Raw genomic sequence first — 27744 nt, forward strand, 5'->3', positions numbered from 1 at the left:
TGTTTTACAACTACCCTTTCAAGAATTTTTGAGAGAAAAGGAAGGTTGGAGATTGGCCTATAATTAGCTAAGATAGCTGGGTCAAGTGATGGCTTTTTAAGTAATGGTTTAATTACTGCCACCTTAAAAGCCTGTGGTACATAGCCAACTAACAAAGATAGATTGATCATATTTAAGATCGAAGCATTAAATAATGGTAGGGCTTCCTTGAGCAGCCTGGTAGGAATGGGGTCTAATAGACATGTTGATGGTTTGGATGAAGTAACTAATCAAAATAACTCAGACAGAACAATCGGAGAGAAAGAGTCTAACCAAATACCGGCATCACTAAAAGCAGCCAAAGATAACGATACGTCTTTGGGATGGTTATGAGTAATTTTTTTCTCTAATAGTTAAAATTTTGTTAGCAAAGAAAGTCATGAAGTCATTACTAGTTAAAGTTAATGGAATACTCAGCTCAATAGAGCTCTGACTCTTTGTCAGCCTGGCTACAGTGCTGAAAAGAAACCTGGGGTTGTTCTTATTTTCTTCAATTAGTGATGAGTAGAAAGATGTCCTAGCTTTACGGAGGGCTTTTTTATAGAGCAACAGACTCTTTTTCCAGGCTAAGTGAAGATCTTCTAAATTAGTGAGACGCCATTTCCTCTCCAACTTACAGGTTATCTGCTTTAAGCTACGAGTTTGTGAGTTATACCACGGAGTCAGGCACTTCTGATTTAAAGCTCTCTTTTTCAGAGGAGCTACAGCATCCAAAGTTGTCTTCAATGAGGATGTAAAACTACTGACGAGATACTCTATCTCACTTACAGAGTTTAGGTAGCTACTCTGCACTGTGTTGGTATATGGCATTAGAGAACATAAAGAAGGAATCATATCCTTAAACCTAGTTACAGCGCTTTCTGAAAGACTTCTAGTGTAATGAAACGTATTCCCCACTGCTGGGTAGTCCATCAGAGTAAATGTAAATGTTATTAAGAAATGATCAGACAGAAGGGAGTTTTCAGGGAATACTGTTAAGTCTTCTATTTCCATACCATAAGTCAGAACAAGATCTAAGATATGATTAAAGTGGTGGGTGGACTCATTTACATTTTGAGCAAAGCCAATAGAGTCTAATAATAGATTAAATGCAGTGTTGAGGCTGTCATTCTCAGCATCTGTGTGGATGTTAAAATCGCCCACTATAATTATCTTATCTGAGCTAAGCACTAAGTCAGACAAAAGGTCTGAAAATTCACAGAGAAACTCACAGTAACGACCAGGTGGACGATAGATAATAACAAATAAAACTGGTTTTTGGGACTTCCAATTTAGATGGACAAGACTAAGAGTCAAGCTTTCAAATGAATTAAAGCTCTGTCTGGGTTTTTGATTAATTAATAAGCTGGAATGGAAGATTGCTGCTAATCCTCCGCCTCGGCCCGTGCTACGAGCATTCTGACAGTTAGTGTGACTCGGGGGTTTTGATTCATTTAAACTAACATATTCATCCTGCTGTAACCAGGTTTCTGTAAGGCAAAATAAATCAACATGTTGATCAATTATTATATCATTTACCAACAGGGACTTAGAAGAGAGAGACCTAATGTTTAATAGACCACATTTAACTGTTTCAGTCTGTGGTGCAGTTGAAGGTGCTATATTATTTTTTCTTTTTGAATTTTTATGCTTAAATAGATTTGTGCTGGTTATTGGTGGTCTGGGAGCAGGCACCGTCTCTACGGGGATGGGGTAATGAGGAGATGGCAGGGGGAGAGAAGCTGCAGAGAGGTGTGTAAGACTACAACTCTGCTTCCTGCAGAGATGAAAACCTGCAGAGCGCTCTTGACGTCAGACTGGGGTGACAGTTCATCTTTCAGCAGGACAATGACCCTAAGCACACAGCCAAGCTATAGAAGGAGTGGCTTCGGGACAACTCTGTGAATGTCCTTGAGTGACCCTTGAGAGCCCAGACCTGAATCCAATTGAACATCTCTGGAGAGATCTGAAAATGGTTGTGCACTGACGCTCCCCATCCAACCTGATGGAGCTTGAGAAGTGCTGCACAGAAGAATGGACAAAACTGCTCAAAGGTGCACCAAGCTTGTGGCATCATATTTAAGAAGCCTTGAGGCTGTAATTGCTGCCAAAGGTGCATCAAGAAAGTATTGAGCAAAGGGTGTGAATACTTATGTACTGGTGACTTCTTCTTTTTTTTCAGTTTTAATAAATTTGCAAAAAACAAAAAACAAAAAACCCTTTTTCATGTTGTCGTTATGGGGTGTTGTGAGTAGAATTTTGAAAGGGAAAAATTTTAATTTACTCCATTTTGGAATAAGGTTGTAACATAACAAAATGTGGAAAAAGTGAAGTGCTGTGAATATCTTCCCGATGTACTGTAAATGTGTGGATTAGTTATATGAATTTCAAAACTGTCATTATTGCTCGTACAAACAACAGTGGCCTTCATGACCCTAAAAATAGCAACAAGGCTTCACAGGCAACATGACAGGCCTGTCTGATTTATTATATGTTATGGCAATGTGCATATTAAAACATGCCAACATAACCCAAAGTTCACACCCAAAATTTCAGAGGCAACTGGTCAGTTGTTTTTATGGAGTTACGGAAATTTTGTGTGCTTCACGTTCTTATCACAGACTCGCTGGTATTATCTGGACTTCCTCAATCGATGAAAAAAAAGGAGATTGAGTGTATTTAGTCTTTTTTGACAATCTTGGACAGTGTGGACAAATTTTAAAATGCATTTTTGTCAAATTCATGGGAGTTCTAATTTGTTCCTACTGCTTATAAAAAAAAAGCATTTTGTGATCCGGTTCCTCCTTCCTTGTTTTTCTTTGTTCAAGCTCACAATGTGTGATGCTGAGCAAAATCCTTTGGACATAAATTAATTCCTGTCAAACATTTGCTAAACTCGTTTGCATTCTGAAGCTGCTACAAACCAGAGTATTGTTTCCCTCGACATTTTTTAAAGGAGAAATCAGGAAATGTCGCCAGAGGCCCTTTTCTACATTTTCTCCATTGGTGCTCAAGACACCAGCGCCCTCTGCTGGGAGCTCAGAGTAACATCTTATTTGGAGGATTGTTACAAATTGCTTTTTTTTAATACAGCCTTATTCCTCCAAGTGCTGGACACACCTTTGATGATTGCTGCTATTGATGATTGCTGCTATTGATGATTGCGTATAGACTGATGGATGGATGGACGGCCAGTCAACCATTGATTGGATTGGTTAGTCCAGATGATAGGAGCTCTTCAAAGGAACATTAATTTCCTCTGATGTCACACTGCCCCAGTTGCTACATGGTAAACTGACTGCATTTGTATTACGCTTTTTACATCTGAATCAGAAGCTTAAACAGCTTTACAATGATGCTTCACATTCACCCATAAACACACACTCACACACTAATGTCCATGTGCCACCATTCAAGATGCTCAACTGCACACTGGAAGCAAATGGGGGATACAGCCCCTAGTGATTGTTTGAACCGAGGATCCTCTGGTCTCAAGCCCACCGCTTTAACCACCATCACCTTCTCACAGTCAATAATCTTAAATATTGATTTTATGCTAGTTGGTAACAGTGATAAACGCTGGCCAATATAAACACATACATTACCTCACATAGCGTAGCATCAACATGATGTTTTACAGTAGAGGTGGGCGATACCGGGAATGTTGGTATTGATCCGATACCAAGTAAATACAGGCCCAGTATCGCCGATATCGATACTGATACTTTTTCATATTTAAGCTTCATAGATCAAAAGGATCCAAAAGACCTAGAGGTAGAGGGCTGACAAACCACAATACAAAGGTGCATTGCTCCGTGTTGTGTGACACAGTGCAGCGCTGCTCTTACAGACAGAGAGGAGACTTTGCTGAATCTGCAGTCAGTCCATGCGGGAGAGAAAAAAAGCTTGAGTATCGATCTTTTTACATGAGGATTGTTCAATATCAATACCAGTGTTGGTATCGATATTATCGATATTAGGATCGATCTGCCCACCTCTACTTTACAGCACCACAATGTGACGTCACATATCCATGACAACAGCCGATCTAGTTCTACTCAATCTTTTGAAAATGGCCATTTGTGTTTCGAAGACCAGTCTGACCGCAATGTGTCAACTATTTTCATCCTGGTGTTCAGTGGTGATGGATCGAACAAATATGGTGAGTTATTTCAATATTCAATGTATTAATCATGTTTGAAAATAGAATTTCAACTTAGTTCACACCCAGAGTGCTAGTTGACTTCACACTATGCACATACTGTCCTACGCCAGGTTTATGCTGGCATTCGGACAGATTTATGCCTATGACTGCGCTGGAGGTGGTGTTCATTGAAATTCTTGTGTCAAACTGGTGCTTTATGCATTTAATATGTGAGGCTGGGGCAGGGACTCTAAAACATTTGCTAATGTTAAGATGTATCACCTGGGGCAATGTCACATTAGATGAAATCAATATTCCATTCAAGGAATCCAGCCATCTGGATAGAACAACCCAGCCATAGTCCATGGGCCAAGCAGGTTTTTGGTACCACTTAAGGTGATGAAGCAACACTTAGAATCCAGCCTTACTGTACCATAGCCTCCACAAAAATGTATGATAACCATCCCAGGGTGGTAGTTATAGCCAGCTAGGGGTCAATGAAGAATTACACAGAGGTCAAAATGTAAAAATGCTCCAATCATGTTAGAAACTACACCACACTATTTGTCTGATCATAACGATTACAAAAAGGTGTGTAGTATGGACAATCTATGACTGAATGTTCTGGAGTTATGGGGTAAAAACAGCAAAAATGGTGACAAAGGTCAGTTTCAGTTTGTACAGTAGTCCATGGGCCAAGCCTGTTTTCGGTACCACTTAAGGGGAAAAAAATGACACTTAGAATCCAGCCTCAGTGTATCATGGCCTACACAGAAATGTATGATAGCCATCCCAGGGTGGTAGCTGTAGCCAGGTAGGGGTCAATGAAGAATTACACAGAGGTCAAACTTTAAAAATGCTCCAATCATGTTGAAAACTGTATCACATTATTTGTCTGATCATATCGATTCCAAAAAGGTATAGTTTGGACTATCTATGATGGAATGTTCTAGAGTTATGGGGTCAAAGCAGCAAAAATGGTGACAAAGGTCAATTTCAGTTTGTACAGGGGTCAAATATTAAAGTTGCTCCAATTTCAGTAAACAAATTATGCAAATTATTCTTTGGGTTAACAGGGTTCTAAAAAGGAATAGTTTGCACCATCTGTCATGCTTAGTTATAATGTTACAAAGTAACATATGTCACATGTCATAGAATTCAATGGATGTTGACCTTGTTTGACCTTTACTTTGGAGACAAAGCATTCAACACAGTCAAAACTATTCCATTTATTGATCCTTTTATTTCAACCAATAATTTGCATAATTTTTTTGGAGCAACTTTAACTGTTGACCCCTGTACAAACTGAAATTGACCTTTGTCACCATTTTGCTGTTTTTACTCCATAACTCCAGAACATTCCATCATAGATAGTCCAAACTATACTTTTTTGGAATTGTTATGATCAGACAAATAATGTGATATAGTTTTCAACATGATTGTACCATTTTTAAAGTTTGACCTCTGTGTAATTCTTCATTGACCCCTACCTGGCTACAGCTACCACCCTGGGATGGCTATCATACATTTTTGTGTAGGACATGACACACTGAGGCTGGATTCTCAGTGTTGTTTTTTTTCCACTTAAGTGGTACCGATTAGGTCAAAATTTATGACTGGCTCATGGACTACAGGGGTCAAAAATTAAAGTTGCTTGAATTTCAGCAAAAAAAAAAAAAAAAAAAAAAAAAAAAAAAAAAGCAAATTATTGGTTGGGTTAATAGGGTTCTAAAAAGGAATAGTTTGCACCATCTGTCATGTTTAGTTATCATGTCACATGTCTTAGAAGCCAATGTACATCGACCTTGTTTGACCTTTACTTTGGAGACCAAATATTCAGCACAGTCAAAACTATTTCATTTATTTATTATTAATGATTAATTATGATTATTAATTATTAATTATTATTTTTTATTTATTATTTCTTTTATTTCAACCAATAATTTGCATCATGTTTTACTGAAATTGGAGCAACTTTACCTTTTGACCCCTGTACAAACTGAAACTGACCTTTGTCACCATTTTTGCTGTTTTAACCCCATAACTCCAGAACATTCCATCATAGATAATCCAAACTATACCTTTTTGGAATTTTTATGATCAGACAAATAATGTGGTACAGTTTCTAACACGATTGGAACATTTTTACATTTTGACCTCTGTGTAATTCTTCATTGACCCCTACCTGGCTACAGCTACCACCCTGGGATGGTTATCATACATTTTTGTGTAGGACATGACACACTGAGGCTGGATTCTAAGTGTTGTTTTGTCACCTTAAGTGGGAACAATTAGGTAAAAATTGATGACTGGCTCATAGACTATCAATGGTATCGGATGTTAGTGGATGTGCGCCTTTGTTTTCTAGTTTTTGATAATTACTTAAAAATGTTATGAAGACGTAACTCCACAGACCAGTGGAGCTGCTCTGTCAGTCAGAGTACCATGCTTGATAGAGGTTTATTGCCAGCAGTGCCTGGCAGAACGGGGTGACATTTGATAAGGAGGTGAAGATTCTCTTGCCCCCATAGCTAAAATGGAGGGAAAGGACGGGGGGTAGAAGGGGTCTAACGGAGATTAAATTTCAACAGAACAGCATTACAACCACCCCCCCCCCCTCAAAAAAAAAGCAAGACGGACAACATGAGGCAGCTAGAGAGAGAAGGACAAAACTGTCAATGTCCCCGGAGCAAACGACCAGGAGTGACACGTGTGTGCAACTCGGACCGAGAGTTTGCATCGGCAGAGGTCCTGTGGTGGAGTGCCCACTGAAGACAGACAGCAAGACCACTCTGGTGGGACTGATGGACGCAACAACATCTAAAGACTAACAAACTGACAAACCACACGAGACGAAAAATGTTTTTTCAACCTGCCGTATCTGTGCCAGCTGCTGCCTCACACAAAGTAAGTCAATGTCTCCTCTCACTCAGTGCTGTGGACGTCAAATTTTAAGATCGACTGCCCCGTCTGTTGACTGAACTCTGTTCTTTCAGTTTTAAGCCTTAGGTCCAGCTGTTTGATAAATTCCCATTAAAGCTGATTCCGGAGGATCCTGGCCTGGAATACAAACGGGGATGGACAGCACAGATGAATGGGAAGATGCAAGAGGAGGCGGGGAGAGAGCGGACGACGGAGACAAGGATAAGCGGCTGAAGAACGAGCTGAACGCTGAGGAAAAAGGAGAGAAGGAACTCAAAGGGAATGACAAAGAGAAGAAGAAGAAGGAGAGCCGGCGCTCTGGTACTCTGTGGAGAAGTGGATGGGGGCTGAGTGAAAGACTAGCCATCAATGTCTCAGGGATGCGTTATGAAACTCAGCTTCGGACCTTAGCCAGGTTCCCCGACTCCATGCTTGGTGACCCCAGACGGCGGTCTCGATACTTTGACCCACTACGAAACGAGCTCTTCCTGGACCGCAACCGGGCCTGCTTTGATGCCATTCTGTATTTTTACCAGTCAGGGGGGCGACTTCGGAGGCCGGCGAACATACCCCTGGACATCTTCATGGACGAGCTGCTGTTCTACGAGCTGGGAGAGGACGTTATGAACCGGTTCAAGGAGGATGAAGGCTTTCCGAAAGAGGAGGAGAGGCCCTTACCATCCAACGAAATCCAGAAAAGACTGTGGATGTTGTTTGAGCACCCAGAGTCTTCGTCGGGGGCTCGTATCATTGCCATCATCAGTGTGATGGTCATTGTGGTGTCCATTCTCATCTTCTGCCTGGAGACGCTGCCTGACTTCAGGCTGGAGAAAGAGATACGAGAGGTAAAAAATGGAGAGAACACGATGGGTCAAAGAAGGAGGGTTGGAATGTTTAGATGTCGAGTAGGAAGCTACTCCTGCCACTTTTATTTCATTTTCTCAAACCAGTTTCGGTCAACACATGGCCTCTTTATCTGTAGTGAACATCAGCTCTGGTGATGCACTGATAGAGGAAAGTGACAGAGTTTGTTGAGTGCTGGAGTTCAAATGTCAAGCCCTTGAGAAACCAAAAAGATGACGTAGTGTAGATCAGTGGTTTCAAATTTAAGTTACCAGACAGACATGTGTCCTTCAGGAAGCCTGAATGAACCTTCAAAGAAAACTTTGGATTCAAAATTCAACAGGTGATTTTATAATAAAGTATATTAGCTTTTATAAAGCACAATATACATTTCCAAATTTTCTTAGAAACAAATTATAAAACTGATGCGCATTGTATTCTTTTTGTTTCTGATATTCAGAAATCGAACATGCATGCTCATAACTACGCAATGGGAAAGAAGATAAAAAAAAATCAAATAATATGCAATCAAATTGTGATCAAGTATTTGCTAAAAAAAAATACAGATTTGTACAAACACCAATGAAATAACACTGAAAAAAGTATAATATATTTCTGTATTTCAGTGGAAAAGTCGTATTTTTTCTGACTATATCATGACATTTTACTGATATTGTCACAACGTCATTTATACTGTTGTTTTTTCCAGGGAATGTCACTTTTTTTTTTTTTTACTAATTGGAATGGCTCCTGCAACTTTTGTAGTCTGCTGCTACACATTTATGAAAGTGGAAATGAGAAACACAACATTGAACTTTTTTAAATTTTAATTTAATTAATTAATTATCTTTTATAAATGAATGGTAAATGGACTGCATTTATATAGCGCTTTTCCATCTGCATCAGATGCTCAAAGTGCTTTACAATTATGCTTCACATTCACCCATTCACACAAACACACTCACATACCGATGCCAGGTTGCTGCCATGCAAGACGCTCACATCACACCGGGAGCAACTTGGGGATTAAGGACCTTGCCCAAGGGTCCTCAGTGATTTTCCGGTTCCCTCTGGTCTGAATTCCAGCGCTTAACCACTAGACCATCACCTCCCCAAATAAATAAATAAATAAATAAATAATAATAATAATAATAATAATAATAATGAACAAATAAATAACTAGAAGCACTCAGAGAGCGCAAACCTCCACCAAGGCCATAGGGTCACTGACGTTACATGGAATACCCTTTGGCAAAGAGACTTACTTCACTTCGTTTCATGCATCTACGTCATGTTTCAGATTCAGTGGTTAACCCTCTGGGGTCCAAGAGCATTTTTTGGACAGTTCACTCACCTGGCATAAATGTTATTATTGCTGTTAATAGCTCTCCCTGCATCCCACAATCAAGTTTTATGTCTCTTTTTTTTCAGGACAGCCTGTACTTTCAAAATATATATGCTATAGTTGTGTTTTATAAGTGTAATAAAGGTTTACAATCAGAAATAAGAAAGAAAAAAGTAAAGCGGAAATTATTTTCCACACACATTTATTCACAAAAACACAGCAAACTATAATAAACTAGTAACACATCACTCCTAAAAACAATCTTTGGTGTGTCACGTGAGGTGAATCTGCCCTACAACTGGATTTTGGAAAACCATGTGACGGTGAACCTATTGGACACTCACAGTGCTCATGTCATCACACAGCTTCTATGAGGAGTACAAAGATGGTGGACGGTGGCTCGAATGTTCGCGGAGTTAACGTTTCAGCAAAAAAAGTTTCTAGCTCATATCGTTAAAAAGTTATTTATAATTTAGTAAAGTATACAACGGCATTGGCCCCAGAGGGTTAAACCCTTAGATCTTCAGCAAATGTATTTATAAAGAGAAACTGCATGAACTACACAAGTATTTTATTTTTTATTTTCTCATAACAAGTTAGTTCAGTGAGGAGAAACAAATGCTAAATTATTGTTGTGTCATTACTTAATTTTTGTTCAGCCTTTGTGACCCGTCTTCATGAAGTTAGATACAAAAAATTTGAAATTGGCCCTATCCTGCAATGATAAAGAATCCTTAAAAAAATTACTGGATCCGGATCGTGTTCCGGATCATTACCAAAATTTAATGACTTCTACGTTAGGCCAAGATACACCCCTGGTAAAAATTTCATTGAAATCTGTTGAGGATTTTTTGGGTAATCCTGCTAACAAATCAACCGACCAACCAACCAACAAACAGATGTGACCGAAAACATAACCTCCTTGATGGAGGTAATAAATGAGCATGCGTTTATCACAGTTGGGTCACACTTAAAGCCTTCGTTATATGAACAAATGTGATGGCATCACTAATACAACCTTTTCCTCATATTTTTCACGATCGTCAGGCCCCAGGGATAAAATACAATTAGCAGTCATGCTCAATTCAAGTAAATATGAATAAACATCTTTATCAAACAGCAAAACGTGCTTAGTAAACAACTGAATAAATGGACGTTTGTTCCCGTGCTGCTGCGGCGCACAGCAGAGAAACAGAGCATAAACAAAATACATACAAAATACAAAATAAATCCACAACTGAAACCAGAGTTTTCTGAAACATCAGAGTTTGCGTTGTGTTCTTGGGCTCAAATCAACCGATCTGCGAGTGGTCATCTATCAATTATTAAATGACAAACTGGAATATTCCCAAACAGCAAACTCCACGCTGTGCACAGAGAATCAAATAAAATCCAGTCTTTCGTCCGATCACGAAAATAATCTTAAGATAATCTTTCAGCAGAGGCTATCTTCTTCTCCTTCTAAAGATGTAGCTTGGAGGAGACAGAAGATGAAAATAACATTCTTTGTTCTTCAGAAATAATGTATTTTTTAATTGGAAGACCACACTTGTGAATAAAAAAAAAGGAAATATCACATTTTCATTCTATTTGAAAGAAAACGTATTAGGACTATGTTGAACAACAAGGACAGTTATTTTAAGAGTTCTGTGCAAAAACTGAACAACACAACAGTGGTTTCTGTGTAGGCTCTCAGTTGTCCAGGTGGTTTCCATAGTAGAGAAGCTTGAATCTTCGACTGGACTGGGTTGCTTGACGTGAGGACATTTTGCTTCAAATCACAGAAGCTTCCTCAGCTAAAATTCTTGCTCTGGTAGTCTGACTTCTGTCTTGACTCTTGTAGAGAAGAATAAACCAGAAGCCAACAAAAGCTGGAGTTTTTAACCAGACCCCTCCTACCGAGAGGCCGACTGCTATAGGCTAGTGACTAAACAATAGCTCTAATTAGCACCTATTGTGCGCTAGTTAGCACTCTCCTAATGATGGGATGGAAGCCTCCCCTGATGGCTCCCTTGACGACTCTCCTGATGACGTGAATGACTCATTACCATGAATAAAAGACTGAAACTGCTTTGAGGGGACAAAGCGTGTCTGAGACCCACCCCCCGGTTGAGGCTGGGTTTCAACTGTTTTACAAAGAATGCTTCCTTGACACCTCTCTCAAACCATTTCTTCTCTCTGGCTAAGATTTTAACTTCCTTGTCCTCAAACGTGTGGTTAGTGTCTTTCAGGTGGAGATGAACTGCAGACTGAGGTCCACTGGTGACCTCTCTGCAGTGCTGGTATAGCCTCTTGTTTAAAGGTTGCTTAGTCTCACCTATGTAGTGTTCATTACAGTTATCCTGACATCTGATATAATACACTACATTGCTCTGTTTGTAACTAGGGATCCTGTCCTTAGGGTGAATGGGGTGCAGTATTAGTTCACCCTAAGGACAGGATCCCTAGTTACAAACAGAGCAATGTAGTGTATTATATCAGATGTCAGGATAACTGTAATGAACACTACATAGGTGAGACTAAGCAACCTTTAAACAAGAGGCTATACCAGCACCGCAGAGAGGTCACCAGTGGACCTCAGTCTGCAGTTCATCTCCACCTGAAAGACACTAACCACACGTTTGAGGACAAGGAAGTTAAAATCTTAGCCAGAGAGAAGAAATGGTTTGAGAGAGGTGTCAAGGAAGCATTCTTTGTAAAACAGTTGAAACCCAGCCTCAACCTGGGGGTGGGTCTCAGACACGCTTTGTCCCCTGTTTACAATGGGGTACTCAGGTCAAAGCAGTTTCAGTCTTTTGTTCATGGTAATGAGTCATTCACGTCATCAGGAGAGTCATCAAGGGAGCCATCAGGGGAGGCTTCCATCCCATCATTAGGAGAGTGCTAACTAGCGCACAATAGGTGCTAATTAGAGCTATTGTTTAGTCACTAGCCTATAGCAGTCGGCCTCTCGGTAGGAGGGGTCTGGTTAGGTTAAAAACTCCAGCTTTTGTTGGCTTCTGGTTTATTCTTCTCTACAAGAGTCAAGACAGAAGTCAGACTACCAGAGCAAGAATTTTAGCTGAGGAAGCTTCTGTGATTTGAAGCGAAATGTCCTCACGTCAAGCAACCCAGTCCAGTTGAAGATTCAAGCTTCTCTACTAACACAACAGTGGGTTTATTGTTTTTTTTTTATATATAAATGTACTATAAAAGAGTTTTCAAACATTTAATTGCATTGCACGTTCACCTCAAACATGATCATATGTTCAGTGTTAAAGAAGCAGTTAACTCACATTTTGTGCTATGTATAGTGACTTTAATTAGCTTGTTAGCTGTGCTTAACACCATGTGCCTTATAAATAAATAATGTGGCAATTAAATTCATTTTGCTTCTTGTTGAATGAGGTAGTAAATGCAACTTACACTCTGGTGTGACTTATATATGTTTTTTTTTCTCTTAACAGGTGTAGCTTATACTTGTGAAAATACTGAATGGTATGACAAATAGGTGATTAATATAAGCTTTGGGTCACCTCTTGCCCTATTGGCTTCAGAGATATCCTGAAAAACGCATTTTTCAGACAATTACGACATCATAAATACAACAAAACTTTAAACTAAACCCATGGTATTGATACCAGTATTGAGGACAACTCTTAACAATTATGTGAATGGTGATGAAAGCCTAACTTTAACTTATACCTCAAGGGCTTTAACTGGCTGACAGGCCCCCAGTTTGACACCCCTGAGTAGTTAATTTTAAAAAGACAGTTTCACTCTTTCTACTGGGAATTTACAAATTAAGAAAGTCCATTCAGAAGGTTTTGAATGGGATATGTGAGCGCATGGCTAAAATGGAAGCATGACCTCACGGGCAGCAGGTGTTTAGGTAAACATGTACTTGGTGTGTACTACAGTGTGTTGAGAGGAAAAGTACTGACATGGAGGTAACTATTGGCCAGTAGGCCTGGAAGCACACCAGGGGGAGAGAGAGAGAGAGAAAAAGTTTCAGGAAAGCTTATGGAGTGATTATTTTAGTCTGCTGTTAAATTTGATACACTTGGATTGAGGAAGCGTGAAAGGGTACGGGGAGTGACAGGAGGTGCCTGGGATACAAATGAAAGGAAAGAAAGGATATAGAACATAATGGTGCTGCTAAACGTGTTGAAAAAATGTCACACAAGTGACTTAGCACTTTGGCAAAGATGAGCTAAAACCTTCCGGCCTCTTCGAATTGAAGAAGGAAATGTCTAATACGCCGGCACACGGGATCGTGTTAACACATTCCTGCAGGACTACTTTGCTAGACCTTTGCACAAGGGAGCTGCCAGGAAACTACTGTAACTTACTCCTGTCCAAGTCAGCAGCGGACACTTTTGAACTGCCGCGGCGATATTACAGCAGCTCAGGAGATGTGATGGAGACGAAGGTGGAGATGGACAAGGCGTGGTCATGAGACACTCTCATGTTTCCGCTCGGAGATCTCACAAGTTTATATATAGTCTTAGGAGAGCCCTTGGAGCTGATCAACACATACATGTCCACCTTTAGTAATAAACGCTTGTGAATGACTTGCTACTGAAAGCTGTGAGAAACACTCTGGGCTTCATTTATTTAGATGATCCTGATGGCTATCCGTAGCATCCCTAAATAATCCGTAATACTTGATGCCAAACATAAAATATTTTGGTGCTTCTTTGAAATAGTAACTGGCAGGGAAGATGGAAAGACGGGGGGGCTCAGCTGAGGTTGCGATTTAGAGCCACAGATGTCAAACAGTTTTAGCCAAAAGTTAATCGGAATGAAATGGTGGGGATTAGCTTGAACTTCAGGCTGCTGAAATTGAGTATGTTTCAAGATATGCACTGACAAATGATGGATTAATTGCAATAATCATGTCAAAATTTTGCAGAGATATATAAATATGCAGTGCCCCAAATGTTCACCTTAATTTATTTGATAAAATCTCTAAATGGCTTGCAGCTAACTTCGCCATATTAGCCGAATACATGGTATATTCACGAACAAGTGTAATACACTTGTTTTTGATACATATACATGCTAACTTACCAAGCTACCACTGCAAAACCACTGTAATAACTGAGCTAGCTAGCTAGTACCTAGCTCATGTGGTGGCTACTATAGAGATAAAAAAGAGTAGAACCGACATTTTCCTTGGCTAAACCAGCCAGTAAGGAATACTTAGGGCTGCCATCTTGAAGCAAAGATGCTTACTGCTTACACCACAAACGCTCGAAGAAGAGAACAACCGATTATCTAGGTGTTAACTACCGAATGCTCCAGAATCAGAATCACAACGTCATTGCCTGGATGATAACACAGGAAAATGAAAATTACAATCATAGTGATAAATGTTTAATTTTAATAACAAAAACCACAATTATCAAAATCACTTGGCTTATGTGGTGTTATTTAAAGAGAAGGCTAGCGGAGTATATTTAAAATATTGAGTTTCACCCAAAAACGCCATTGCAATTCCTCATACAAGATGTTGGATGAATATCACACAAAAGAGTTCAATGTCTGCTGTAGTCTTTTTTTTCATCTCTATGCTAGCTACCCAGATAAGTTAAAAATTCCATGGGAGGAAAGCATTTGTGCTGTCTAAACTTGTCTTACACCTGAGAGAATATGAATACACTTGAATATTAATCTAAATTTGCAATGTTTTATTTTATTTAAACAGAATTTTATACAATTATGTGCATCACAGTTAGCTAATATGATAGAGGCCATTTTGGCCATTGTGTCTATCGCCTCAAAGGTCAGCAGTACTGTAGTAGTACATAATGCTTGGAAGCTATTAAATCGGGTTACACAAGCAAGCATATCATCTCTTTGGGAAAATGCAAGCAAAGCCACAGATTGCAAAGATTTAGACTGAGAGTTAAATCTGATATCTTTTTGGTAAGACTGACTGAGGCATTATGGTGATACCTTTGACATATATATATATATATATGTATATATATATATATATATATATATATATATATATATATATATATATATATATATATATATATATATATATATATATCCTGTCTGTTCTGTCTCCTTCACTTCAGGAAAACTATTACAAGTACCTGTCTCATGCTAAGAACACAACAGAGAACATACCTCCTCCACCCAGTGTTTTCCAGGACCCCTTCTTCATTGTGGAGACCATGTGCATTTGTTGGTTCTCCTTCGAGCTCATCATGCGCTTCGCTTGTTCCCCCAGCAAGACGCACTTCTTCAAAGACATCATGAACATAATTGATTTCAGTGCCATCCTGCCTTATTTTGTCACGCTGGGAACGGAGCTGGCCAAGGACAACGACAACTCTCCAGCCACATCCTTGGCCATCATCAGAGTCATCAGGTTAGTGAGGGTCTTCAGGATCTTCAAGCTGTCTCGTCACTCCAAGGGCCTCCAGATCCTTGGGCAGACACTGAGGGCCAGCATGCGAGAACTGGGGCTCCTTATCTTCTTTTTGTTTATTGGAGTCATCCTCTTCTCTAGCGCCATCTACTTTGCTGAAGCTGACCACGCCAACACAGCTTTTATCAGCATCCCACATGCTTTCTGGTGGGCAGTGGTCACCATGACCACAGTGGGCTATGGAGACATGTACCCCGAAACAGTATGGGGCAAATTGGTGGGTTCTATGTGCGCCATCGCAGGTGTGCTCACGATCTCTTTGCCCGTACCTGTAATAGTGTCCAACTTTAGCTACTTCTATCATCGTGAGACTGAATGTGAGGACCAAACCGAATATACCCACGTCAAGACTGCACTGTGGGATGACGAGGAGGCAGAGGAAGAGGCCACAGATGAAGAAGATAAAGATCTAGAGGGAGATTATTATCCCATTGAAGGCATTTGCAACCCTCTGAATGGGACTCTGTTGAGTGGACTTTGTACCAGTCAAAGCACAGACTGCAGAGGTGGAAATATGTATCTGAGGGAACTGCTGGTTACTCAAGTGTAAGGAAAGTGAGCATGATTTGTACCCTTGTAAAAGCAAATGGACAAACAATTTGGGTATTGATTTAAGTCAAATCAAATGATAAATATATAAAAAGTAGATTTTTTATGACAACTTTATTATTTATTACTCCTTCCAATAGATTGTCCCACATGGACAATTTACTGTTTGCACATGTGTGTGTTGCTTGTTTATTCAGTCGTCAAAAAACCCCCAAATCTCTCCTTAGCTAGTCCGGATCTTTTTGGATCAAAGGTCCTAGTGATGCCTGCAGATTTCTTGCCTGTTATGGACCTACATAGAACCTGGCCAGCTGTACAAATTCCTCATGGTACATGAGCAGTTTGCACCGCACCATAGCTGCACATTGTCAAGCCACGCCCCCTTCAAAGACAATCTAATTTTATGAACAGGAAAGCTACAATATTTATCTCCTCCAAGGTGGAAATGCTTTTTTTTTTTTTTTTTTTTTTTTTTTTTTTTTTTTTTTACTTTTCACAGGACAATTCAAAAACTTTTAAAGTAATCTTCATGAAATGTGGTGGAGGGATGTGAAACTGGCCCATACAGTTTTGGAGCAGATCCAGAAAATAGAGATAAGGATTTTTTTTCCATCTTTCTTCAAGAAATCTGGTGTTTCTAACATTTTTGTCAAATTCTCAAGACAAAATATGGCTGTAGGATGCAAATGACTTACGAAAGGATTGAGGTGCCAATCTACATGTTGGGGAAAGGTCAACTATCACCCTTGCTGGAGGTATGCACCACTCTCATTGGAGAGTGGTGCATACAATGCACCACTGCACAATGGATTACAATTTGTTCATGTAAATGGGGAATCTTCTTCACAGACTAAGGTTAATTATGGCGTTCCACAAGGTTCTGTGCTAGGACCAATTTTATTCACTTTATACATGTTTCCCTTAGGCAGTATTATTAGACGACATTGCTTAAATTTTCATTGTTACGCAGATGATACCCAGCTTTATCTATCCATGAAGCCAGAGGACACACACCAATTAGCTAAACTGCAGGATTGTCTTACAGACCTCTAATTTCCTGCTTTTAAACTCAGATAAAACTGAAGTTATTGTACTTGGCCCCACAAATCTTAGAAACATGGTGTCTAACCAGATCCTTACTCTGGATGGCATTACCCTGACCTCTAGTAATACTGTGAGAAATCTTGGAGTCATTTTTGATCAGGATATGTCATTCAATGCGCATATTAAATAAATATGTAGGACTGCTTTTTTGCATTTGCGCAATATCTCTAAAATCAGAAAGGTCTTGTCTCAGAGTGATGCTGAAAAACTAATTCATGCATTTATTTCCTCTAGGCTGGACTACTGTAATTCATTATTATCAGGTTGTCCTAAAAGTTCCCTGAAAAGCCTTCAGTTAATTCAAAATGCTGCAACTAGAGTACTAATGGGGACTAGAAGGAGAGAGCATATCTCACGCATATTGGCCTCTCTTCATTGGCTTCCTGTTAATTCTAGAATAGAATTTCAAATTCTTCTTCTTACTTATAAGGTTTTGAATAATCAGGTCCCATCTTATCTTAGGGACCTCATAGTACCATATCACCCCAATAGAGCGCTTCGCTCTCAGACTGCAGGCTTACTTGTAGTTCCTAGGGTTTGTAAGAGTAGAATGGGAGGCAGAGCCTTCAGCTTTCAGGCTCCTCTCCTGTGGAACCAGCTCCCAATTCAGATCAGGGAGACAGACACCCTCTCTACTTTTAAGAGTAGGCTTAAAACTTTCCTTTTTGCTAAAGCTTATAGTTAGGGCTGGATCAGGTGACCCTGAACCATCCCTTAGTTATGCTGCTATAGACTTAGACTGCTGGGGGATTCCCATGATGCACTGAGTGTTTCTTTCTCTTTTTGCTCTGTATGCACCACTCTGCATTTAATCATTAGTGATTGATCTCTGCTCCCCTCCACAGCATGTCTTTTTCCTGGTTCTCTACCTCAGCCCCATCCAGTCCCAGCAGAAGACTGCCCCTCCCTGAGCCTGGTTCTGCTGGAGGTTTCTTCCTGTTAAAAGGGAGTTTTTCCTTCCCACTGTTGCCAAGTGCTTGCTCACAGGGGGTCGTTTTGACCGTTGGGGTTTTTCCGTAATTATTGTATGGCCTTGCCTTACAATATAAAGCGCCTTGGGGCAGCTGTTTGTTGTGATTTGGCGCTATATAAATAAAATTGATTTGATATACAGGGTGAACACAAAAACACTCCTTGGTTTCAAATATTTATAATATCAAAAGTCACATGAATAATTTTACAATTTTTTAGAAGAAGAAGCTGCAAAAGAGAAAAAAACTTGATGAGTTTCTGCAACTGTTGATATTCAGCAGAAGTAGGGGACAAACTACAGAGGATCTTCAGACAGCACAAAATCCCAGTTTACTTTAAACCTGTTAACACCTTGAGACAGAAATTAGTTCACCCTAAGGACAGGATACCTAGTTACAAACAGAGCAATGTAGTGTATTATATCAGATGTCAGGAAAACTGTAACGAACACTACATAGGTAAGACTAAGCAGCCACTGCACAAAAGGCTATGCCAGCACCGCAGAGAGGGCGCCGGTGGACCTCAGTCTGCAGTTCATCTCCACCTTAAAGACACTAACCATATGTTTGAGGACAAGGAAGTTAAAATCTTAGGCAGAGAAAATAAATGGTTTGAGAGAGGAGTGAAGGAGGCATTGTATGTGAAACAGTTGAAACCCAGCCTTAACCGGGGAGGGGGTCTGAGACACGCTTTGTCCCCTGTTTACAATGGGGTCCTCAGGTCTAAGCAGTTTCAGTCTTTTGTTCATGCTAATGAGTCATTCACGTCATCAGGAGAGCCGTCAGGAGAGGCGTCAGTCCCATCGTTAGGAGGGACAGCTACCCTGTCATTAGGAGGGTGCTAACTACAGCACAATAGGTGCTAATTAGAGCAATTGTTTAGTCACTAGCCAATAGCAGTCTGCCTCTTGGTAGGAGGGATCTGGTTAGGTTTAATACTCCAGCTTTTGTAGCTTCTGTTATTCTTCTCTACAAGAGTCAAGACAGAAGTCAGACTACCAGAGCAAGAATTTTAGCTGAGGAAGCTTCTGCGATTTGAAGCGAAATGTCCTTGCGTCAAGCAACCCAGTCCAGTCGAAGATTCAAGCTTCTCTACAACTGTTGATACCAAAATTGTAAAATTATTCATGTGACTTTTGATATTATACATATTTGAAACCAAGAAGTGTTTTTGTGTTCACCCTGTACAATGAACTGTTGAAAGCTGCATGTAAGCACATCATGTCCGGAAAGAGTGTTGTAGTGAAAGTTTTGCTCAGTTGATTAAAAACAAAATACAGCCAAGGAATTAGAGAGTGAAAGGTATCAGATGCAAGAAATATGGAATTTTGTACCTATAGATATGGTTTGATTCCTGGTCACACAAACTTGACACTTCCTCTACACTGTTTCAGTCCGCTCTGCTATAAACCCTGGGTAGGCTACTGGTTTAGGCTGGGAATGTAACCTGTAATGCATCAGCTTCCCATCCAGGGGGAGTTGTAGACCCTCATCCACTTGACACTACTTGGTAATCACCAGTGCGCCTCAAGGCCCATATAGGATTCACTACTACTTAATACTTTACCTGGAGAACCTCTTGACTTAGATGTGTCAATAGTTGCTCCTTATTTTTCAAAGTTTGGCATGACCTACAAGTTCATATTACACAAATAATGATTGTTTATGAGTTCAATGCAATGGTGCGAATAGTTAACTTGGTGAAAGATGGAACGTTCCATCTTTCACCGAATTAAATATTCGTTCCATTGAAAGAATGAAAAACTGTCTTGAAAAACTATTATCACTGTTTTATATAACAGTGATAATAGATCCTTGTCATTTGATATTTTATTAATTTCTAAACAAGAGAAAAGGGACTTACATTTTGGTGTTCCACTGGTACATAACAGTCCAATGCGAACTTTAAATTGGAGTCCAAAACTGCGATGATGTAGTCGGTGATGCAGTGCACTGACTTTGTGTACATCCAAAAAAAAAAGAAAAAAAAAAAATCGTTCATGTAGTTGCTCAGTCCAGCGAAAAATCACATCAGAAATTTGTCCAGCTTTTCATCCTAACAGCTCTTCATGCCTCCAGACAGTTTCCAGTGTAGTGAATTATTTTATTTTTTGTGCTAGAAGAATTAGCGGCTCCTTCAAATCCTCATCCATGACCAAAACAAACTCCGCCATGTTTAGCTAAATGCTGCCCCCGGTAGTGTGAGCATACCCGGTGGTTGGAGTGTGCAACAGCACATTTCATATAGCACCAAAACTGCATGCTAAAAAAGAACTATTGCACGGCCAATGAAACACAGTGGCAAATAGTATGAATAAGCCATGTCATGTGACATACAACCAACCAATCAAATGACAAGGATCCACTCAGCCGTTATATAAAAGTATACATTTATTTGCAGGTATGGATCGGTTCATGAACTTGTCATATAACTGTTCAAGTTAGGTTCTTGAACTGATTTATTGATAGTTGTGGACAAAATGCTGAAACAATATTGGTAAAATCTAGAGCTATGCCGGACTCTGGAGGGATTTTGTTTTTATTCTCAGGGTCACAATATAAACACATAATAAGCTGAAATGTTCTGTACATCATCTTGTGTTTGATATGATGCTGACTTAGTGAATGTCTGTGCCTTGAAACTAAAATGTCTTAGTACTACTGTCACGTCGTGCCTTAATGTCTGAAGTGGAAGCAAATAGTTTTGAGAAATGTACAAATGATACTGAACACAATCGCAACGAAACGTTTTCTGCAGAATGCATAAAGTCAACATGTCATTTTTGATTCTTTCAATGGAGCCAACTGTGATATAATACTATAGCATTGCTGTCACCTATTTCTGTCAAATAGTGAAATTTTGATTGCTTTTGCTGCTTAACTGTTTTTAATAAAGATTATATTTTAGTAGATTTCTAATAAGAGGCTGCAGTTTGTGGTTTTAATGGAGTGTGATTAATTATAAATGCCAATAGAGAAGTGCATATAGCATTTCTGCTGCTGTATAGTTCCAAGAAAAGGACAAATTTGCTACCAAAGGAACAAACAAAACACAAAACGTAATTAGAGATACTGAGAATTGTGTAGAATATCTGATTGGATTAGTGCAATGGGAGATTTTCCTAAATACTACTTTCATTAGTGTAGGGTGACCAAACGTCCTGTTTTACCAGGACATGTCCTGTTTTCACGTCCTGTCCTGGCCTACAAGTTCATACTATACAAATATATTGGCCTCTCTTCATTGGCTTCCTGTTAATTCTAGAATAGAATTTAAAATTCTTCTTCTTACTTATAAGGTTTTGAATAATCAGGTCCCATCTTATCTTAGGGACCTCGTAGTACCATATCACCCCAATAGAGCGCTTCACTCTCAGACTGCAGGCTTACTTGTAGTTCCTAGGGTTTGTAAGAGTAGAATGGGAGGCAGAGCCTTCAGCTTTCAGGCTCCTCTCCTGTGGAACCAGCTCCCAATTCAGATCAGGGAGACAGACACCCTCTCTACTTTTAAGATTAGGCTTAAAACTTTCCTTTTTGCTAAAACTTATAGTTAGGGCTGGATCAGGTGACCCTGAACCATCCCTTAGTTATGCTGCTATAGACGTAGACTGCTGGGGGGTTCCCATGATGCACTGTTTCTTTCTCTTTTTGCTCTGTATGCACCACTCTGCATTTAATCATTAGTGATTGATCTCTGCTCCCCTCCACAGCATGTCTTTTTCCTGGTTCTCTCCCTCAGCCCCAACCAGCCCCAGCAGAAGACTGCCCCTCCCTGAGCCTGGTTCTGCTGGAGGTTTCTTCCTGTTAAAAGGGAGTTTTTCCTTCCCACTGTAGCCAAGTGCTTGCTCACAGGGGGTCGTTTTGACCGTTGGGGTTTTACATAATTATTGTATGGCCTTACCTTACAATATAAAGCGCCTTGGGGCAACTGTTTGTTGTGATTTGGCGCTATATAAAAAAATTGATTGATTGATTGAAATAATGAATGTTTATGAGTTCAATGGTAGGACAATTGTGTAGAATATCTGATTGGATTAGTGCAATGGGAGATTTTCCTAAATACTACTTTCATTAGTGTAGGGTGACCAAACGTCCTGTTTTACCAGGACATGTCCTGTTTTCACATCCTGTCCTGGCCGTCCTGCATGTTTTGTTTTTTTTTTAGAAAGTGATGACAGTGTCCTGGTTTTCATTGTTTTCCATTGGGCAATTAAATTGACCAGCATTCGGGGAGCCACTAATTGTCGGAACTATATGCGGAATGGAACTGAACAACTGGTATCCGCAGAATGGGTTGTTTTTGCTTATATTACACCCAAAACAAGTATTGATGAGTTGATCAGGCCTCACCATTAAAATAATCAAGTTATTTAGCTGCTATATAAAGCTATAGGTCGGTATTAGAAGCCCAAACTCTTGACAGAACAGTGACAGAGTGGCAGAACGGAAGCTTGTGTGGTGCCATCTAGTGTTAGTGAGGGTGAAGTTCCCAATATGGTGATCTGCTATTCCAGGGATTCGTGCTAATTGATCAATATCTTGAAAGTAGGAGACATAGTAAGGTGCTGTTCTGTCAATCATTCTGTCAATTGTATTACCACTCCAGTTCTACCAACCGTTTCAGTTCCGCCGATTAGTAGGCGCTGCCAACCGAGTATAATTTGAGTATCTCACTGCCGGGCCGGGTATCCTGGTTTTTGGTAATACGTATATGGTCACCCTATTAGCGACCCTCGTTAGCATTAGCAACGTGTAACGCTGTAGGGCAAGTGGCGAGTCTGCTTGCTTCTAAAGCAGAAGGTTCTCATTCTCCAAATAATGTGGACTTATGGAAGGGCTCCTGGCATAAACGTGTGCCAAGTCCAACCCCGTGAAAAGTCAGAAACCAAAATAAATGATTTACGAGCCATGCCATTAGCTTAGCTACAGTTAGCCGCACATATTTCAAACTTTGGCAACCATCCAGGAACACAACCGGTGCATCCCCACTTCTCAAAAGTAATCTGTCTGTAGCAGCCAGGTGAAAACATGGGCATCCCCTCAGCCTTCTCCAGCTGCTGGGATAAGATAACTGAGATGGGAAGCAAAGTGAAATCCAGGTTGATTCTTCCTGGCTTGTCCAAGTGGGGATTCCCCTTTGACTGACATGGTAGCAAAAGTCTGGTGTTTGAATCCCACCAGAAGCTACAAAGATATATCACACAGTGACCAAAACATCAAACGGACGGGGTTAGAGGGACACATTCAAAGCCCCGTCTCCATGCACAATCTGCTAATCGTGGAGGTCCACCAGGTCAGAAGTGCTTTTCATGTTGATACGTGTGATGATGTCTGACCTTTTCTTAAGCTGCGATGAGCTGTAGCACTGCATAATTTTCCTGTCTCCGTAACATACGTACATCAGCCTCTCCACGACAGATTAATGACCTCTAGGAAAGAAAGTGTGTTAATGTTTCTCTCACAGCTGTTTAATAATTTGTTAGATGGTCAATATACTCAACAAAAAATATAAACGCAACACTTTTGGTTTTGCTCCCATTTTGTATGAGATGAACTCAAAGATCTAAAACTTTTTCCACATACCCAATATCACCATTTCCCTCAAATATTGTTCACAAACCAGTCTAAATCTGTGATAGTGAGCACTTCTCCTTTGCTGAGATAATCCATCCCATCTCACAGGTGTGCCATACCAAGATGCTGATTAGACACCATGATTAGTGCACAGGTGTGCCTTAGACTGCCCACAATAAAAGGCCAATATTTGAGGGAAATGGTGATATTGTGTATGTGGAAAAAGTTTTAGATCTTTGAGTTCATCTCATACAAAATGGGAGCAAAACCAAAAGTGTTGCGTTTATATTTTTGTTGAGTGTAGATGGTTGGCGAAAAGCAAATCTTTCATATCAACAGGTTGTAGCATTAAAGTGGAAATGAGTCAACTGCACTGTAAAACTTGACAATTTAACTGAAAAGGTTTGTTGAAATGGATTGCATCAGGCCAACTATTTACTTTTAAGTTAAAGGAACTTTCTTTATTTAGTATTCTAAAAAATAGCTGGTGTCACTTAAAACTGTTTTTGTAATAAATTTCAAAGATTTTTTTGTTACTTAACAGGTTTTACAGTGCAAATTTCACTCAATTTCATATATAAATACATCCCCAAATCGGGAAAACTTGGGACTGTATAGAAAACACACATAAAAAAACCTGCAGTGATCTTTACATTTACTTTGTCTTCTATTTCATTGTAGATAATATGAACTCAAGCTATTTCATGTTTTTTTGCAGTCAAATATATATATTTTAATTCCACAGTAAAGTTTTAAGTTGGATTTTTTTTTTTTAATGTACGAGGGGCGATTGAGACGTTTTGAGCCTGACGCAGAAAATGTAGGGCATGGTTCTTCATATTTTACATACCGGGAAACCAATGTTTCTCAGCATTGCAACCAAAACTTCACACATGCTCAAGAAATGTTGGTTTCTCAGAAAGCAAAAGATGGAGAATCACACTCTACTTTTTCTGGGTTAGGGTCAGAACGTCTCAATCGCCCTTCGTAACTCTGTATTGTAGTGTTTGACAAAGATATCCCAAAGTAATCCCTTACCCACATGGTTATATCAGCTATTGATGAATGACTGCTATTGATGCAGTGCCATCTGAGAAACCATTGCCCTTTACACACTGAAATTCCTTCAGATTCCTGGAATTATTTCATGATACTATGCAAGGCAGAAGGAGAAACATGCAAATCTCTTCCCATTTTTCTTTGAGGAATATTGTTTTAAAATATTTCAATACTTTTCTCACACATTTGTTGTTAAATTGGAGATCCTGTGCCCATCTTTGCTCCTTAAAGACTCAGCGTTTTGTGGATACTGTTTTTGTACAAATCATGATTACAATCAGCTGTTGACATTGTTATTATTATTAATATTTATTTATTTTTACACCATTAATCATATTGTCATATCATATCATATCATATCATAGCAACCTTTTCTAACTTGGATGGTATTAAATAAGTGGGACTGCTGTCTCCCTGGAGACATCTCTGGAGATTAGAATCAAACCGAAAGTGGACTGAAGGTATGGTCAGTCAGAAAGAGGGAGACATTGCTATGGATGGTTCTTCTATTTCCAGTAAAATGGCCTCAGTATTTCTTTACATTGTCAAATTGTCACAAATTGTTGTAACACCAAGGAACACCATATATTTCACGCTGACTCACAAATACAGTGAGCTAACCGGTGCTAAAGCAAAAATTGTTACAGCTGTTCCCAACCTCCCCTACATATGTACAGTCCATGTGCGCAGCTCCTTTTCTTTACTTATCCACTGAGAACTGGGGGCTGAGCAGAGAGTTTAAACCCATTCCAAGTGGGTCGCCTGAGTCCACGTTGAAATATTCCTGATTGTTTGTTGGCTGTTGGGTCATACTTTCCGCTGTCAGGGTGTTTGTAAGTGGGAGGAATCGAGTGAAGGGGAGCGAGTGATGATCCAGGGAATGTTTGGATGCCAGGGACACAGCACGTCCGTGGTACGAGGACAGGAAACGTGTGTATCCATCTGCCATCAGAAGCTCCCTGAAGGCGCAGTCAGCTTCTGCATAGTGCATCTAAAAGACACGGAGCAATAAAATATCAACAGCACTGGAGCAGAGAACTGTAACAGTTGTTCATTTCTGGAAACAAGCACCAAATTTGGCACAAATACGTCTTAGACATTACTCTTTGTAAAAGCATGTTAGCCACTTGTATAGTTTGGACTATCTGTGACTGAATATTATAGAGTTATGGGGTGAAAACAACAAGAATGGTGACAAAGGTCAAATCAGTTTGTACAGGGGTCAAAAGTTAGCATTGCTATAATTTTGGTTAAAAAGTGATGCGAATGATTGGTTGAGTTAATAGGGTTTGGAAAAGGAATAGTTTGCACCATGTATCATTCTTAGTTATCATGTAACATATATATGTCACATCATAGAATCCAATGGATGCTGACCTGGTTTGACCTTTACTTTGGAGACCAAACATTCAACACAGTCAAAACAATTCCATTTATTAATCCTATTAGCTCAACCAATAATTTGCATCACTTTTTACCAAAATTATAGAAACTTGAACTTTTGACCCGTGTGCAAACTGAAACTGACCGTTGTCACCATTCTTGCTGTTTTAACCCCATAACTCCAGAATATTCAGTCACAGATAGTCCAAACTATACCTTTTTGGAATCTGTGTGATCGGGCAAATAATGTGGTATAGTTTTCAATATGATTGGATCATTTTCAAATTTTGACCCCTGTGTGATTCTTCAATTGACCCCGACCTGGCTGCCTATTGAAAATTTAGGTGGCTAACGTGCTTTTACAAAAGAGTAGTATTTGTGCCAAATTTGGTGCTTGTTTCACCACTTGAAAGATTCCTCTTCACTAAGAGAGCACAGAGCCTTGAGACTGAGATGCTAAATTTTGTTTGGTGCCCCCGCCCCGCCCCTACCTGTCCTCTCAGCCGGCCTGCACCATCCATGCAGAGAAAGCGAGCTGCAGCCTGTCCTTTGATGGCTACCTGACCTAGCTGAACAGATTTCAACTCCAGCAAACCTGAAAGGCCACAGCACAGAACATGCTTCTATTTTATGCTCATCCGCGTGCACGTTGTGCATTTTGCACACCAAAGATACCCTGAGTAACGCCTTATGTTTGTGTCACTCACTGTAGCGGTTCTGAGCAGTGCTTCCTGATACTCTTCCATCAGGGGTCATCTGCAGAAAAAGTCCTCTTCTGTGATTTTCTGGGGTGCAAAATGTGGAATTTGAGATCTTTAACAGCAATATTAATGCAACAAATATTCCTTAAAGCTGCAGTATGTAGGATTTAGTGGCATCTATTGGTGAGTTTGCACATTGTGTTTCTGTTACACTAATGAACAGACGGTTATCAATGCTGTGTTCTACTTCTGCCAAAACAAAAACCTCTAAATTTACACACTGCAGCTTTTATGAAACATTTCAGTAGAAATACCTGTGTAGAGGTGCGTCTCTCTCACTTGACTGGTGAAGGACAAAAGCGGATTGGAGTCGGTGATGTAAAAAGAAAAAGAAAACAGAATGCTCGAGAGAAAAAATGTCAAGAAAAAGAAAGCGTTTTGGCCAAACATAGACATTTAGAAGAAAAATATAATCCACACAAATAAATACAAAATAAATAGCAAATAAAATAAGTATAGAAAATAAATAAGAGAGTCGTTTTTTTGATGAAATTCTAAACACCAGCAATGGTTGTGCCCTTATAAACGAGTCAAAAGGAGGAGGTCCTGCTTCAGCAGAATGAGTCAGACAATTGTTTAGAAAAGTAAATGTGATTTTGTGATGAGAGGAAAATCTATAAGGCGCAACTTCTTGGAAGAGGTGC

The 27744-nt window shown here is 39.7% G+C and overlaps 2 protein-coding genes across 2 annotated transcripts; one reads left to right on the forward strand and one right to left on the reverse strand.

Moving 5' to 3' along the window:
* The first annotated feature begins 6939 nt into the window (after nucleotides 1–6939).
* On the forward strand, nucleotides 6940–16696 carry LOC117530737 (potassium voltage-gated channel subfamily A member 1-like). The gene is made up of 2 exons (XM_034193646.1): nucleotides 6940–7929; nucleotides 15344–16696. The coding sequence occupies exons 1-2, from the start codon at nucleotides 7240–7242 to the stop codon at nucleotides 16247–16249; spliced, it is 1596 nt and encodes a 531-aa protein (XP_034049537.1). The 5' UTR covers nucleotides 6940–7239; the 3' UTR covers nucleotides 16250–16696.
* An 8960-nt stretch (nucleotides 16697–25656) lies between these two features.
* fgf21 (fibroblast growth factor 21) lies at nucleotides 25657–27496 on the reverse strand. The gene is made up of 4 exons (XM_034193486.1): nucleotides 27355–27496; nucleotides 27047–27124; nucleotides 26831–26934; nucleotides 25657–25947 (listed from the first exon to the last, which is right to left on the reverse strand). The coding sequence occupies exons 1-4, from the start codon at nucleotides 27494–27496 to the stop codon at nucleotides 25657–25659; spliced, it is 615 nt and encodes a 204-aa protein (XP_034049377.1).
* Between the last annotated feature and the right edge of the window lie 248 nt (nucleotides 27497–27744).

This window comes from Thalassophryne amazonica, chromosome 18, assembly GCF_902500255.1.
Source record: "Thalassophryne amazonica chromosome 18, fThaAma1.1, whole genome shotgun sequence".
Taxonomy (NCBI): domain Eukaryota; kingdom Metazoa; phylum Chordata; class Actinopteri; order Batrachoidiformes; family Batrachoididae; genus Thalassophryne; species Thalassophryne amazonica.

Excerpts from the sequence above, each read along its gene's own strand:
- fgf21 (XM_034193486.1), bottom strand. The coding sequence starts at position 27,496 with ATGTCTATGTTTGGCCAAAACGCTTTCTTTTTCTTGACATTTTTTCTC. Across the intron at positions 27,125-27,354 it reads AGAGACGCACCTCTACACAG|AAAATCACAGAAGAGGACTT; the intron begins GTATTTCTACTG and ends TTTGCACCCCAG. Across the intron at positions 26,935-27,046 it reads CACTGCTCAGAACCGCTACA|GTTTGCTGGAGTTGAAATCT; the intron begins GTGAGTGACACA and ends GTGGCCTTTCAG.
- LOC117530737 (XM_034193646.1), top strand. The coding sequence starts at position 7,240 with ATGGACAGCACAGATGAATGGGAAGATGCAAGAGGAGGCGGGGAGAGA. Across the intron at positions 7,930-15,343 it reads TGGAGAAAGAGATACGAGAG|GAAAACTATTACAAGTACCT; the intron begins GTAAAAAATGGA and ends CCTTCACTTCAG.